General features: G+C 42.3%; 1 protein-coding gene across 2 annotated transcripts in view; it reads left to right on the top strand.

Annotated features, from left to right (window-relative positions):
• Positions 1–17,259, top strand: part of KCNK10 (potassium two pore domain channel subfamily K member 10) — a 136,182-nt gene that overhangs the window by 96,314 nt on the left and 22,609 nt on the right. For both annotated transcript variants that reach the window (XM_003786965.2, XM_003786964.2), the window contains exon 4: positions 1,590–1,750. In XM_003786965.2, coding sequence (XP_003787013.1) covers positions 1,590–1,750 — 161 coding nt within the window. The remainder of the gene's footprint in view (positions 1–1,589; positions 1,751–17,259) is intronic.

Genomic DNA, 17,259 nt, shown 5'->3' with positions numbered 1-17,259 from the left:
AAAAAAAAAAAAGAATGGAAACTGGAATTTAGATGATTTGTGATAAGAGGTTTGGATGATTCAGAGCAGAAAATTGAAAAGGGAAATAGCCAAGTGACTCATCGCCCAAAGCAGAAATGAACCGTGAGTTCTCTAGGTCTATAGGTGGCTGATTGATGGATGAACCATCAACATTTTCTTTACTGTATTACGTTCCCAATGTGACTCAACAGACCTAATAACTCACCCATCGCCTGGATTCAGAAATAGGCCCAACATAAGTTGTCCAAATTTGGGAGAATGGTTAGATGGTCATCTGGATGGTAGTTAGTGTAAGATTGTAATGCCAATCGGCATGAAGATGAGTATCAAGTAATTTAGATTCTCATCTCTCCATAAATTGTGCTGATGTTATAAGCTTTTCTTTTTCTTCTGGCAATACTCTCTTTAACCCCATTAGGTTCAATATTCCTTATACATAAGTTACCTATGTAATTGCAAAACTCTTAAGAATGCAGATGTTGTCGTTATCAAAGCACATTTAGAACACATTAATAGATCTGACTGTAAATAGATTCTTCTGTATTCAAATATTCATCCCACCAACAAGCATTTATTTAGCACCTGTCCTCAGTGCAAAAGGTGGGTGGGAGGAGAGGCAGACCTCAGAGATGGCATGGAGTTCTCAGGAAAGAGGCAAAGAGAGCCAGGAGCTGAACTTCACTGTCAGTGGGAGAAGGAGGACAAAGTTCTTTCCTACTTTCCCCTGTTTTTAGGCTTCCCCAGCCTAGGGCTGTCCGATTCATGGGTCCTCTCTGAATTTGCACTAGACCAGGATACCTCTTTAACGTGAAGCACTCATCACCCTTGGAGACAGCCCCAGTCTGTCCAGGTGGAGAGGATGTCCACTGACAAGACTGTGAAAGAGAAGTCTTGTCAAATCTAAAAAAGGCAAGGGTAACTCCTTCCCAGATGTTCAGCTCTCCCTAAAGCAGACATGCCAATTATGTCTGCTGTTTCTGAAAAAATTATCATTTTCCATCAGAAATGCAGTTCTGAGTGACTGCCAATTTCCTAAAATGTTTTCAGATTGAGGAAACCTTTATTTATTTATTTATTTAGTTAGTTTTTGAGACAGAGTCTCGTTTTGTCGCCCTTGGTAGAGTGATGTGGCATCACAGCTCACAGCAACCTCAAACTCTTGAGCTTAAACGATTTTTGTGCCTCAGCCTCCCGAGTTGCTGGGACTACAGGAGCCTGCCACAGCTATTTTTTTGTTGTAGTTGTCATTATTGTTTTTAGTAGGCCCGGGCTGGGTTTGAACCCACCAGCCCTGGTGTATGTGGCCAGCACCCTGGCCGCTGAGCTACATGAACCAAGCTGATCCAGGAAACCTTAAAAACTGTTTACAAGAAGCAAGAGAAGCGATGGAATAATGTTCGGACCGTATTGACCCTTTGAAATGAACTTCTATTCCCTAAAGCTTGTGAAGTGGGGGGAAGGTACAAACCTTTTAAAAAGTGTGTGGATTCTTTGGTCTACTGACCTCTGGTCTACTGACTCTAATCTCTCTGCCACTCTTCTTCTCTCTTTTTAATATTTCTCACCAGGGTATGGGAATATTGCTCCAAGCACTGAAGGAGGCAAAATCTTTTGTATTTTATATGCCATCTTTGGAATTCCACTCTTTGGTTTCTTATTGGCTGGAATTGGAGACCAACTTGGAACCATCTTTGGGAAAAGCATTGCAAGAGTGGAGAAAGTCTTTCGAGTGAGTATTGCTTCCTACTTGCACCCTAACCACTATGATCCAGTTGGCTGCAGCCCGCAGGATCCAGAAGGCAGTGTCAGGGCATCGTCTGCTTTTAATGGAATAGTTCTGTGTCATGATTGTATATTCTGCTTTGGCCGATTGCAATTGGAGACGCTGAGCCCAAACCCCCTCCTCTTGCATAGCTTTGTGTTTTAGAAGGTTTTTCTGCAATCACAACAGAGGGGAATTAAGTATGAATTTACCAATACGGATTTTCCAAAGAGGTGAGATAAACTCGGTTTCTCCCTAAAGATGGAAGATGGGTTCCTTGTTGTGTTTGCCATGAAGCAGAGAATTGTCAGTCCATCCATGTTGTTTTGGGTGCTTCTTCACTCTATCTTATTTCCAACCACAGCATCTTCAGACTAATCCTGGTTTCTTCTAGAAGCTTGCATTCCTCCAGACACGGTTCTGGGCATTGCACCCGTCTCCTAATGGCTTCTCCCTCTTCCTCCTCCCACTGCTGAGTGCTCCTCAGCACTTGGGATTAGTAATAATTAGCTCCTCAGCAATAGTATCCTGATGTACTATTTTATACTACAGTATTAATGACTTCCATTGCCTCAGTGGGCATTTTCTCCCATGTTGGGAATATTTATCTTTAAACAAGGGACAAACTTCTCAACTCAAGGGATTTATTTACAAAGGATGGTATTCCTGGCATCAGCGACAAGCATGTGGAGCAGATGAGTGATTGAACTGGGGTTCCTGAAACCCTTTAACTCACACTCATTCATACGATTTCACAGAACACTTATTTTGCTTAGGTGCAAGGTCATTTCTGCTCTCTTACTCAGTACTGACCTCATTCTCGAGTCTTTCAAACCTACTTCAGAGAATTCTTTCTTATGATGACAATATTTAAAAATGACATCTAGAAATGATGGGCAAAGGTAGCTCAGTAGTAAGCTCTAAAGCTGTGCTTTCCTCCTCTCTGAGATAAGAACTCTCAAACTTTGAGTTCAAGACTGTGTCTCTGAAATCCCGGTTTATACTTCTCTTTATAATGTAAGAGAGTCTCCCAGTTGAGAAGTGTCAGAGTTGTTTTTATTTAAGAGGAGAGTGGGAGAAATAAGGCTCCATAGTTAGATGAGAGCCACTGTTTATAAGCTCAGGGATCCTGGATAAGTTAACTGCCTCACTTTACTCATCCACAAAAGGGTATGGAACTTAAATCTACTTTCTAAGGTTTTGGTGATGATTAAATGAAATAGTGTGTGGAAAAGAACTTGGCACAGGGCTAGACCCATACAGCCCAGAGCTGCTGGGCACTCTGTCTCACAAGAGAAGCCACTGTGAGCAGGGTAGCACCTCATTCAGGTTTCACTGAGTATCTCCGTGCTGTTTGCTTTATTGGAATGTCCCACAGCCTTTGCTCCCTAAGCGCTGGGGCTCCTTAGAGTGAACACTTGAGCGCTTCTTAGAGTGGTCACCATGGAAACCGGCAGTGTTCAGCTTCTCTGTTTCTCAGATGTTTAGTTCTCCCTGCACCAGACACGGCAGCCTGTCTCAGAGTTGTTTTAAACTTCTCAGAGGTACCCTCTTAGCTACCACCTTGTAGCTCTTTAAGTTTGGACTAAAAGCTTTTGAAATTCCCCTTTGCCAAGAAATTTTAATTACTGTATTCTAAATGAGGGACAAAGAGGTTGTAATTGTTTGGACTACATCTGCTACTAAATTCAGGGACTTAGTTTCCCCTAATTTGAATTCCAGACAGACAGGGTGGTACTGTTCTGCTCCCCCCTAAAGCTGCCTCTTAAATGGGTCATTCAACAGATTCTGGGACTGAGCCTTAAAAACCTCACATTTCATCTTTATGCTGATTGTCTGCTTGGTTTTCATGTAGCGCCATCAAAGACCAGGAGTCTTTTAGGAAGGCCAGACAGATGTAAATTATTGAATTGGCAGCACAAAAGGAATGCATTTGCCAAATGTTGGAGGGTGGCTATTGGAAGGGGTGACTGAATTCGAAGAGGAATATAAGCAGATTTCCTGAATATACAATCGATTCTGTATGTAGGGTTTGGTAGAAAATCTCTAAGCTCTTTGCCATTCATTTAAACTACATTTAAAAGGCCAGTTATGGATAGGTGATTAATTGGGAAGTGAAAATCATATACACTAAGAAAGCTTGGGGGTGTGAATTCGTACTTTTCACGGGGAAGCTTTACTTACCTTTTTCCTGCTTAACGATTATTTGTCTTCATTGATTATGTTTCCTCCCAGCTCTTGGGAGGAGAGGACTTACTGTGGAGCAAAAATAAAATATACAGTAGGCCTTCATCTTGAGGTGACTCTGGTTTGGATCTTTCCAACACATCTCAGATCTGATCCTTGTTGTAAAGAATTAAAGAGGGGTATTGAATTACTTCAGAGTGCTTTTGGTTGCAGAATAATAAAATGCCTGACTGTTGGGGTTTTTATGGAATGAATAAATAAAAACTCTTTCTTCTCCTCTGGAGTTCAGAGCTAATTGGAAATCGAGGAGTCAAATGGAGAGCAGAATGTCAGTTTATTGCTGATAAGCTGATCCAGAGATGCAGCTTTAGCTCTGTTGCCAAAAGGTCCACTTTATTGTAAATTAAGTCTTTCCTGCTGTATTGGTTTGCTATTGCGGTGCAGCAGATGACCACAGATACAGCAGCTTAAAACAACAATTTTAAATGGCCATCTTGTGCCGCCATTTAGGATGTTTAATTTGGCTTTCAGAAGATGTTCAAAAATAAGGGAAAAAGAAAGGTGCCAAATTCTTTAGACACGTGTAAGCACATCAAAATGAAATCAAAATTAGGGTGCTCACAAAATTTTAAGCTGGGTGTGCAAACCAAGTAAAATATTAAACTAACATTTTAGTTTATGGTGTGTAGAAAGAACCGAAGATGAATGCAACAGAAAAGACACTCATCACAGACAACATGTAAATTCTGTAGAAAGCGGAGTACTCAAACCAGAAAGACGCTTGCTTTTATGCCAGAAAGGGCTTTCCAAAAACAAAAACAAAGCACCCCTCTTTTAGCGTCCCAAGGGAGACATGGGAGTTCCTTTATTTAAGGTAGCCTCACAGCCATGGCAGATTCTGCATAAAGTTCAAAACAAAACCAAAAGGCCTTAAAACAAACAAAAACTCACCAAAGGGAAGGCACCCAAGAATCTCATTTCACTGAGGTCAAAAAGGTAACTCACAGATGTGGAGAGCACAGAGGGATCAGTTAGTATCACACTTGATTCCAGGGGCCTCTGATTCCTATGGGGTGAGCTCACTTCCATCCCACTTCTGACACCGTTTATGTCACCTTCTATAACAGCCAAAGAGAGGCTCATTAAAAGAGAATGATATTTATTCAAGAATGGGCATTGCAGTGGTAATACACATGCCATTGTGAACTGTGTATGTATTCAGGGAGGTAAAGGAAGGCAAAGATTTTTAAAGGAGAAATGAGAAAGATGACATAATTCTTTAGAGATAATTACCTTGGCTGTAGGGATCAATAACAAGGGTATGACCAGTCCAGGGTTGGAGGGGCAGTTGCTGGGCAGGCGTATTTTTTTGCAGAAGTACTTTTTTTAGTGTAAGCTTGTAATGACCTTTGTGCAAGGCTGTGTTTTTTTCAGAGTCTTTTATGATATTATAGTTATTATGATCCAGGATTTGTGCATGAGAACCCTCCCTTTCTCACTCTGTTGGTTGGCTGTTGGTCAGAATTTTTAACATAAGTAACTATTTTGATACCGTAACTGTTGATTCTGACAACTCCCACACCCCCAATACTGATTAGTAATGGGGTGAGAATTTAGATCCTTACCTCTCACAGCAAGAAGCCTGGAGGTAGGTTGAATCAGAATGGTGCCGCCGGTTCCACAATGTCAGTTGTACCAAGATTTGTTCCCTCTCTCTGCTCTGTTCTCCCTGGCATGTTGGCCCTTTATGCTCAGGCTTGTCAACTCATGGTTGCAAGATGGGTGCCCATGACCAAACATCACGTCTTCACCCAACCTCATTGAAGGCAAGACAAAAAGAACCCCTCCCTTTTTTTAAAACAAAAAACTTTTTAAGAAGAGTTTTATATTCACAGCAAAATTGAGAGGAAAGTACAGATATCCCATACGCTCCTCGCCCCCACATGTGCATGGCCTTCCCCGTTATCAGCTTCCCCCTCCAGAGTGATGTTTGTTACAATTAATGAGCCCACATCAACACATCATTATCACCCAGAGTGAATAATTTACATAAGTCTATGGATTTGGGCAAATTTACAGTGATGTGTATCTGCTATTATAGTATCATGCGAAGTATTTCACTCTCCTAAAATTCCTCTGCCTATTCATCTCTCCCTCTCCTCTAACCACTGACAACCCCTCATCTTTTTACTCTGTCTGTGGTTTTGCCTTTTCCAGAACGTCAGATAGTTGGAATCATACTGTATGTAGACTTTTCAGATCGGCTTTTTTAACTTAGTAATATGCATTGAAATTTCCTACATGTCTTTTCATGGCTTGACAGCTCATTTCTTTTTAGTGCTGAATACTATTCCATTTTCTGGATGTACCATAGTTTATTGATATTTCTCCATTCCTCTCCTAAAGCACATCTTGGTTGCTTTCAAGTTTCGGCAATTATAAATAAAGCTGCTGTAAACATGCCTACGCAGGTTTTTTTGTGGGGACATAAATCTTCAACGTCTTTGGATAAATATAAAAGTATGTGATTGTTGGATCGTATGCTAAGAGTATGTTTAGTTGTCTAAGAAACTGCCAAAATGTTTTCCAAGGTGGCTGTACAGTTCTGCATTCCCCCCAGCAATGAATGAGCGTTCCTGCTGCTCCACATCTTCATCAGCATTTGCTGTTGTCAGTGTTCTGGATTTTTGCAATTCTAAGTGTGTGGTGGTATCTCACTTTAATTCGCATTTCCCTGATGATACATCATGTGGAACATCCTTTCATATGCTTATGTACCATCTGTATATCTTCTTTGGTGAGGTGTTTCTTAAGGATTTTGGCCTATTTTTAAATTGGGCTGTTTGCTTTCTTTTTTTTGAGAAAGAGTCTCACTTTGTCACCCTAAGTAGAGTGTTGTAGTGTCACAGCTCACAGCAACCTTTAATCTTGGGCTCAAGTGATTCTCTTGCCTCGGCCTCCCAAGGGAGGGACAAGCTGGGCAAGCTGGGACTACAGGCACCCGCCTCAACACCTGGCTATTTTTCAAGACAAGGTCTCACTCTGGCTCAGGCTGGTCTCGAACCTGTGAGTTCAGGCAATCCACCTGGCTCAGCCTCCCAGAGTGCTAGAATTATATGCATGAGCCACATGCCAGGCCTGTTTGTTTTCTGATTGTTGAGTTTTGAGAGTTCCGTATACATTTTGAATTGCAGTCCTTTATCAGATAAATCCTTTGCAAATATTTTCTACCTGTGTGTGTGTGTGTATGTGTTTTTTTCCCCATTCTTTTGATAGTATCTGCAACAGAGAAGAAGTTTTTAACTTTAATGAAGTCCAGTTTATCAATTATTTCTTTTATGGATTGTGTTTTTGTTGTCATATCTAAAAAGTCATTGCCAAACCCCAGGCCATCTAGATTTTTTTCCTATGTTCTCTTCTAGGATTTTGATAGTTTTGCGTTTTACACTTAGCTATGTTGAGCATTTTAAGTTAATGTTTATGAAGGGTGTAAGTCTGTACTTACAGCCACCCTCTTTGCGTGTGGATGTTTTGTTGTTCCAGCACTATTTGTTGAAAAGATATCTTTCTCCATTATATTGTCTTTGCTCCATAGTCAAAGACAAGTTGACTCTACATGAGTCTATTTTTGCACTCTCTGTTCTATTCCATCGATCTATTTGTCTTTTCTTTCCCTAATACCATGTTGTCTTGATTACTGTAGCTTTATACTAAGTATTGAAGTTAGTGTTAGTCCTGCAATTTCCGTCTTCTCTTTCAATATTGTGTTGGCAGGGATTCTTTTTAGAAAAGTTTTTTCCCAGAAATTACCCTGCAAATTTCCCTTTCTATCTCATTGCTTGAAGTTGGGTCACATGGCCATTTCTACCTGCAAGGGGGGATAGCAAAGCAAGTGTCTGATGAAGGACATTGATATTCCCAAGATTGACTTAGACCAGTGATTCTCAAAGTGTGGCCCCTCAAACATCAACATCAGCATCCCCAGACCAGGAGCATCAGCTTTCACTGAAAACTTGCTAGAAATGAAAGCTCCCAGTCTTCAACTTTGGGAGGGCTTGGAGCCAAGCAATCTGTATTTACTAAGCTTTTCAGGTGAGTCTGATTCCTGTAAAGGTTGATAACCCCTCAAATAGAGGAATCTTGTTTCGTCTTTTGGGGCTGAACACATTGCTGTGATGAACAAAATTAGAATTCAGTTAGCAAAGAAAAAATTGTGGTAAGTATCTGCCCCAGCTGTCAGTTAACTGCAAGCCATGGGGACCACACGTTGGGAAGCTGTCTTCTTTTCTTCTTGTAAGTAGGTGGCCTTTGGGATGATTGAATCAGAGGTGGATGGATTGCCTGAGCTCACAGGTTCAAGACCAACCTTAGCCAGAGCCAGCCTGTGCTCTGATAACACACAAACAGTTTACTCTCACTCCTGCCAGGTCTTCCGTGTCTGCAGTTTGCTATGGCAGGGGAGAGAGCTGGGCACTGCACACTGGTTCTTAAGAGCTTTGGCCTCTAGTCAGAGCCTATGAGCCTGTACCAGTTACATGGCCCACCTGTAACTGCAAAGAGGGCCTAGAAAGTGTTGTTTTATCTCCAGGAATGGGGAGGGATGGGAAAATGGTTGAGAACTACTATTGCGTATGTATATTTCCTGGGATATACCTTTGGGCCCTACTCTGGGGTGACAAAAACATCCCTGGCATTTAGATGCAAATGGCTTGTGCATCACTTTTTGGGAAATACTACTACTGTGAGACTCATTATTTCACATCATGATTTGTTAAGTGACTTGCCTGGGGCCACACAGCGAGTTGGGGGCAGGACCTGGGTTAGAACCAGTAATCCTGCCTTAGCCTCTTCCAGGTGGGCTGAAAATGTAAATGTCAGATATATTAATCCACATCTTGACACTAATGTAGAGTTTAGAATCGTTTAGCACACCATGCTAAGTATAGTAGAAATAATTCTTCTTAGGTTTCCAAGAGTGGGGGATCTGGGCAGTTATCTGGGAAGGATGATCATTTGAGGTTAAGCAGGCTGACACACTGGATTCCCAGGCAGGTTCTGGAAGTGGGCAGCTCTCTCCCCTGCTTCTTGTGAGCTGGGCTGATTGTCACTTAATTGGATGTTCTGATGGTCACATTTTCGACGGGATTCCATTTTTAACTCCAAGTTGGACTTTGGCCTCTGGTAGTAAGCAGCTGCCTCTGTTTATTAAGCTCAACTGCAGGCTTGCTGATATTTCCTCTAAAACTAAAGGATGCTTTTTTGGGGGGGGGGGGCTTTCCCTAAGCATATGACAGAAATGTTTATTTGCCTTTAAATCCAAAGGACAAATAATAAAACATTACCCTAGACTTATCTAGACTTATCTGTGCCATGATTACTTGGGAACTTTAGGAGCTGCCAAATGTTTAAGATAGGGTGGTGACAATCTCAGTGTGCTAATCGTGCTCAATTGGTGGGCTAATCAATAACTTTGGATTCTAGGAAAGGGCAGGTGGTGGAAATCAAAGACTCTTGCACACCTCTGCCATCAAGGAAAGACTTTAAAGAACACATTCGGCAGGAGGCTTCTGCTTTTCACAGGGTGTCTTTGAGCTAACATCTATCAGCAAAGGGGTTAACTTAAAACAATTATTCTTTGAAGCAAGAGAAAATCCTTGTTTTGGAAACTGGGTGTTATTTTCAGCTTCATGGCTTCGCTACAGATCCCGCTACCTATTAGCTGTGAAAAGTGTTCACTGGGTATCCATTATACACACCTGCAGCACGCCCAAATGTGCAGGCTGAATTGTTAGTCTCAGAAATGTCTGCCTTTCAGTAGTGTAAAAAAGATGTAATGTTGGGAAAGTGCCCGTGTGTCTCTGTGTGTGTAGTTGTGTCTGTCTGCATCTATAACATGCCTGCATGAGTGAAAACCTTATTATAAATCCTGGACAAACAACTCAGTAGGATTCGTGTTACATAGATAATGTGAATTTATTTTTATCAGCGAGAAGACTCAGGTTTTAATATAAACAATTACCTTCTTACTTTCCCTAAGGGACGAAAAGGAGGTGGGAGGTAATTATTTTAAAATGCAAACAATTTAAAACAACTCAGGTTTTAATATAAACAATTACCTTCTTACTTTCCCTAAGGGACGAAAAGGAGGTGGGAGGTAATTATTTTAAAATGCAAACAATTATTGTTTCTTCATTTTATGAGGTTGGAATGCTTATGCTGGTTCTGGGACTTGTCCAAGGTCACCCAGCCCATAGGTGACAGAGCTCTCTCTGTCCCAAGGCACAAGCAAAGACTAGTCATTCCACTATACTTGTCTCCTTTCTCTTACAGAAACAGCCTCTGATGGTTCAGAAGGTTTTATGCAAGACCCAGGGACAGGTAAAGATAGCTAATGGGGAGAAACTTAACATTGGCTCTGTCTGCTTTCGAAGGGTTTTAGTTGTCGAGTGTATTGAACTGGATCATAGCCTCTGATTCTTTATGCACCTTCTCTATCTCCCCAATGCCATTGTTTGTCATTATTAACTAACAATTCTTCTTGGTGCTCTCTGTGCTTGGAGACTCAGCTTAGATTTATTTATTTATTTATTTTATTAAACGTTAGCTGTGTACATTAATGCAATCATGGGGTACAGTGTGGTGTTTTCATATACAATTTGAAATATTTTCCTCAAACTGGTTAACATAGCCTTTATGTCATTTTCTTAGTTATTGTGTTAAGACATTTATATTCTACTTTTAGAAAGATTCACTTGTACCCTTGAAAGATAAGCGTTATCGGTGCTTCTTCCAATCACCTTCCCTCCACCCATCCACCCCCTCCCCTCCCTTCCCCCTCCCCATTTCCTTAGGCTATAATTAGGTTATAGCTTTCATATGAGAGCTATAAATTACTTTCATAACAGGGCTGTGTACATTCGATACTTTTTCTTCCATTCTTGTGATACTTTGCTAAGAAGAACATTTTCCAGCTCCATCCATGTGAACATGAAGGATGTAAAGTCTCCATCTTTCTCTATGGCTGCATAGTATTCCATGGTGTACATATACCATAGTTCATTGATCCATTCGTGGATTGATGGGCACTTGGGCTTCTTTCATGACCTGGCAATTATGATTTGGGCTGCAATAAATATTCTGATACAAATATCTTTGTTGTAAGGTGGTTTTTGGTCTTTGATCCTGCAATTCCTTTATTAGGTATATATTCCGCTTAGCTATAGATGCTCTCTTGCGCCCATCTTCCATGTGACTGAGGAAGGGTTTATAAAAGAGGCGCATATCCCGTCCTGACGGCTGGCTTATGTTGGCCCTCCTTCACAAGAGCAGTGGCCAGGCAGAAAATCCTCCGCTCTCTGTTCCTCATACTGTTGCTTCACTTTGGACAACTCCCTAGTGCTGAAAACAAGATAAAGCACACAGCTCAAAACCAAGCCTCTCAGCAAGCTGAGGTAGCTGGCCTTGCCCTCCAAAAACATTCTCCTTTTTCTGGGTTAATCAGATTGCTCCAACACTCTGCTTCGATGGTGTTGAGAACATGGAATTTGAAGGCATCAACACCAAGTTTTTAATTCCCAACGGGGATTTGACTCAGTCCCAAACACAAGGTGGTCTTTGGCAATAGCCTCACGTATCTCTCCCCTTTAAGAGCCGTTTAGTTCTTTCCTCTTGCTTTTCCCTAAGCTTCTGAAATTCTTTAAATCTCTCCAATAGAGAAAACAGTCTAGAAAATTTTATGGATGTTCATTATCTGCTGGGTCTTGCCCATTGAAGTGATGATCACTTTCTAGAATCCTAGGGGTTTTGTTAATGAAAATGTTTCATATCTTTGCATTTTCAGGCCACTGAAAGTCCAGTGATGCTTTTACACCATAGTAGCTGGTGGCTAAAATGTTCAGGTAATTTGGAGTTATGAATTCAATGCAAGAGTTTTATGAGGGCTCACATTTTCATTAGTATCATAAAATCAGCTAAATAGGTGAATGATTTCCCATGTTCATCCTTTATCCCCAGTTTTCAGAGGTTAGTTTGATACCTCTGGAAGGCACTAATTTAACAGAATAATGATCTTTTGTTCTTTTACAGAAATCTTTACTTTTGGAAAAGTACATTGATTGATGTAAAATAATCCTTTTCTCTTCTCGTTCTTCCTTTTCTCCTCATTCTTCCTTCTCTCCTCATAATGCCCTCTCCCTCCCCTCCCCTTCCCTACTCCTACCCTCCTCTATTTTACATTTAGTTTCCTGGTACTGCAGTGAGCCACACAAGCAATAATGCACTGTGATATCGCTTCTAAAAAATTAAATTTCTGGAAAATCGAGAGACGCCCTCTTGAGTAGGGTCTGCCCATCACAGAGCTAGGCATACGATCTGTGTAATTCACACTGGGATGACAGTGAGGATGACATTTAAATGACTGACATGTCAGTAGTCATGAAGAAATTCCAAATAGCTGTAGGACGTTTTGCTTTAGGGACAGGAAGGTGTATAGAACACACATCATTGTTGAGAGGTGTGCCAGTGTTCTGAACCCTCACCCCAAAGAGGCAATTCCCTTGGGAGGTGATAGCATATATATATATATATGTGTGTGTGTGTGTGTGTGTGCAGTCCCTTGCAGAGCAGGCTCTGAGGGCTTTGCCTGCAGAGGACTGCCAGCACACTGCACTCTCCTCTGGAGTTAGCCCAGGCAATGAGCATTCCTGCCAGAGTAAATGCACAGCTGTATTTCTGGGAGAGAAGGCACTGTCTTTTCCTTTTTTGAGAGGAGCTGCATTTGTACATAACAGTGTAGTTTAGTACTACGTCTGGGAGGTTTACTGCTGAGTTTTAGGCTCTTGTTAGTATAGACCTGGAGTTCTCACGCTGTGGGTGGTGGGTTTCCAGGGGCCTCGGGTGCTATTTCAAAGGATCAGAGAATCCTTTTGTGCTTCAAGCATTGCTGGTGGGCAGAGTAAACAGTATATCTCTTTTAGATATGTACCGTCCTTTTCCAAATGTAGGTAGAGGGTTGTCATCAATAATTTATTTCCGTTCATCTCACAGGGTCATTCTTGAGTTTGTAGGATCTCTGTTAATGTGTGTGTTTTCACAGTCAGTTGGTACCAAAAGTTCTCTTGTTATGTGGGGATTGAGGAATTTATTTCAACCTTCAAAAGGGATTCCCAAACTCAGAAGAGTTGAGTATGCTGGCCGTTCTATCAGCACTGTTTTGTAGTTCTGAGTTTTCTTTTTTCCTTGTAATGAACACTTTTGTCTTGGCCATAGCCACTGTTACGGAGAAGTTCTCTTTTCTTATAAGTTAACCCCAGGAGTTCGTTGGATACTTTACAGGCTCCTTCAACTTTTTTTATATGCCATTTAAAAAAATTGTGGTAAAATATACACAACATAAAATTTACTGTCTTTCACATTTTTAAGCAAATAGTTCAGTCACATTCAGTACATTGTTTTGCAACCATCAGTACTGTCATCTCCAGAATGTTTTCCTCATCTGCGCCCAATAACCCCTCAGTGCCCGCTCCTTCCAGCTCCTGCCAACCACCATTCTCTATCTGTCTCTATGAATTTGACTGTTCCAGGAAACTCAGATGAGCAGAGTCAGACAGTATTTGCCGTTTTGTGTCTGGCTTCTTTCATTTAGCATAACGTCTTCAAGGATTTATGCAGGTTGTACACATGTGAGAATTCCCTTCTTATTTAATGTTGAATAATATTCTGCTGTATGCGTGTACCATATTTTGTTTATCCCTTTATTCATTGATAAACTTGTTATTTCCACTGCTGTGAGCACGGGTGTATAAGTCTGTTCATGCCCTTGTTCCCTATTATTTTGGATATATACCCAGAAGGGCCATTTCTGGATCATATGATAATCATATATCTAATAGTTTGAGGAACTGACACACAGGGTTTTCCCCAGGGCCTGTACCCCAGCAATGGGCAGGGGCGCTATTTCTCCACTTCTTTGCCATCATTTATTTTCTCTTTTTTAACATTTAATTTTTGTAGGTCATAAAGGTGGTGTTTTGTGAGTTGCTGTCTGGCTGCCCCTAGCTCCTGGCTACTCCAGCAGTTGCTACTCAGGGGTCATCACAGCAGGGGCAGAGGGCACCTGCTGCTGTGTCCTGGGCGGGTGTATTCTCATCTCTGCTCCGGCCAGGAGTCCTGCAGCAGGGCTGGTGATGGGAGGACAGCTTGGGTCCTGCATGTGGAAGACACGCACTTTCCACCAGGGTTCTACTCTACTCTGAAAGCCTCTTACTTGCCTCATCCTGATTTGCGATCCAGTTGTCGTTTGTGGCTGTTCCTTTGTTCCTATTCCCAGGTCAGTTGAAGGAGCCTGTAAAGTATCCAACGAACTCCAAACAATGATCAAATAATGCCTTTTGTCTTCTCAACACTGTGGCCGTACGTGGCAATGAACAGGAGACAGCCCTTTCTCCCAAGGAGAAAACAGCCAATACTGTTCACAACACAGTGCAGAATGATGCCGGGGCTGGGGCGGGAAGGCTGTGAAGTCACAGCAGCTCAGCCATAAATCCTTATCAGATGCATGACCCTGGACTGTGCCTCAATTTCCTTATTTAGGAAATGGGGGTAATAGTGCCTATCTCTTCTGACACCTGGTTGGTGCATGAGAGCAGTGCCTGTCACATAGCACTCAGTAAATTGTATTCACTGTTCCTACAGCACGCTGTTGGCTATGGGAGCCCAGAGGAAGGACTTGTGAATTCTAGCTTATGTATTTGACATCACACAAGCACCTGTCTTATCTTGCCAAGGGATTGTTCTCCTCAAGTAAAGCGAAAAGGCCTTGAATCTAAGTGATGCTGTGCCCTTCTGGTCCTATCCCCCTGCAAGACCTGCTCAGTGTAAGCACTGTGGAGGTGTTCAGTAAATGCTGACTGATTGGGAACTGCTTGGAGAGGAGAAAGGCATGCACTAGGTTCCTTCCCCTGCACCCAGGGATGGGTGGGCTATATAGACCCAGATGAAGAAGTGATGCTTGGTGAGGCCCCTCTCTATCCTGCCCTTCCTGGGAATGGCTGTGGACATGGGTTGGGGGTCAGGGCTCCAGATTCCCCGAACCCAGTGACCTGGTTTGATTACTCAGCTGAGCTAGGAAGCTGAACTAAGGCGCGGGGGTAATTGAAAGCAAGAATGAGTGGAAACTGAAAATAAAATGGAAACGGCATAGGTGGTATGGCTAGAAAGCCAAAGCAACCCACACAAGTTTCAGCTAACAAGGAGAGATTTTACTGAGGAAGAACAAAGAGAGAGTTTAGAGCACTTCCAAAGAGAGTTGGAAGTGGGTCCCTCTGATGAAGAAAAGGTGAGGTGCACACAAGGGCAGTGTGGGGTATAGACGCCCATCCTCCCGGTGTGAAATTGGTCCTCTTTCACTGGTCTCTGCATCACCGGGCATTATTGTCCTTTTCTATCGGTTGGGTGGTGAATGATGCTCTGGCTCCTCCAGACTTCCTTGTTGCACAGGCCAGGTTTTCCTCCCACCCGCCTTGAAGCCCCTTTCTTGGTGTCCCTTCTCAACAGCCATTGCCCTGGGAGGAGAGAATGCAGTGGCTGAGACTCAGTGAGGCCCTTTGAGAGGCAGATAACAAAAAGCAGGGGCAGACAGTGGGCTGGTGTGCTTCTCTGGGGCCCCGTCTGCACCAAGCAGGGAGGCTGTGCTCTCCGTCTTCAGCTGCACTTCATGGGCTGCGACTGTTGACATAGGTGTGTCCATAATATTCTACTACACACATAGGTTCAAATTAGAGAATGCAAAAGGTTTTATTTTAGCTACATGCTGATTGCCTTTCAGCGGGCCTGTGCTCTTACTAAATCTTGAACACCGGGGCCACTTTGTGTCTTTCTGAAGCATCAAAGCGTTACTAAAAGACGCTAAAGGAGGAAACTGAAGTTTCCTGCAAAGGATACCTGGCTTTTCAAATATCAACAAGGGACCCTTGGAAGATAGGCTTGCTGAGGTCAAATGCTGTTTCAGATACCGTATTATTACACGGTTTCTCCACTTAGACTGAGCAGTGGCCCTTCTGTTAGTTTTTTCCATTTGGCAGAAATGAGTTTCACTGTTAACAACACCAACAGTCTTTCTACATGAGCCTGGGGAATGGTTGACATCATCATCATCATCATCATCATCATCATTATTGTTATTATTATTATTTGTTTGAGACAAGGTCTCTGTTGCCCAGGCTGCAGTGCAGTGGCATGATCACAGCTCTCTGCAGCCTTGAATTCCAGGGCTTAAGGGCTCCTCCTGCCTCAGCCTCCCAGGCACCTGGGACTTTTTGTAGGGATGAGATCTCACTGTGTTGCCCAGGCTGATGTTGAACTCCTGGTCTCAAGCAGTCTTCCCTTCTCAGCCTGCCAGAGTGCTGGGATTACAGGTGTGAGCCGCTGCACTCAGCCTAAAATTATTATTAACATTTGGTTGTAGACCAATCCATACCTTTACTCCCCGGATCACTGAAGAAGGCACAAATAAATGCCCCTGGCATCAGGAGTGAGGACTTTCCCTTCTAAAACTGCCTTGCAGATTAGTCTGCACACTTAGAAACAGGGATGTTTATCATTCGGTTAAAAGAAGGAAAGGAAATTATGTATGATCTTAAGGATAGATTAGAGCAAATACATGTGGGATTTTTTTTTAAAATGAATTTTACTAAGTACTGTGACAGAGTTGGCACCAGAGCTAAAAAGGAAGCAAATATGGACGTTTAAAATGAAACATCTGACGTGTGAATGCCGTGTGGCGCTCTTGCAGTGCTGTCGCCACTCTGTTTCTGGGTTTCATCCTTTTCCTGACATCACTGTTTGCTTCTTGACTCTGCTGCTCTTTAAAAAAGTCTCAATTGTCCTTAGCCCTTTGATTCTGTGTTTACATTAGGTCTCTCTCTCTTACCTGCCCTTTGGAGGTGTGTCAACCCTTTCCCTAAAGAGGAAGAGGACAGTGCTGGTGGCCGTATAAACATGTCACTTGTTTCCTTGTGCCACTGTTGCAGGAGTTTAAGAGTTGAAGGGATTGCCCCTGCCTGGGAAGTGGGCACACAGTGCTTCCCATCTCCTTTCTAGTTTTAAAAAGTGATCACATGCCAGGAATGTCTTTTTTTTTATTATTATTAAATCATAGCTGTGTACATTAATACTATCATGGGATACAGTATATTGTTTCTGTATACAATTTGAAATACTTTCATCCAACTGGTTAACATAGCCTTCATGTCTTTTTCTTAGTTGTTGTGTTAAGACATTTATATTCTACA

The sequence above is a fragment of the Otolemur garnettii genome, unplaced genomic scaffold (genome assembly GCF_000181295.1).
Source record: "Otolemur garnettii isolate 467f Iridium unplaced genomic scaffold, OtoGar3 scaffold00020, whole genome shotgun sequence".
Taxonomy (NCBI): domain Eukaryota; kingdom Metazoa; phylum Chordata; class Mammalia; order Primates; family Galagidae; genus Otolemur; species Otolemur garnettii.
Note: the sequence above shows the minus strand (reverse complement) of the source record. Positions and strands in the feature narration are given on the sequence as shown.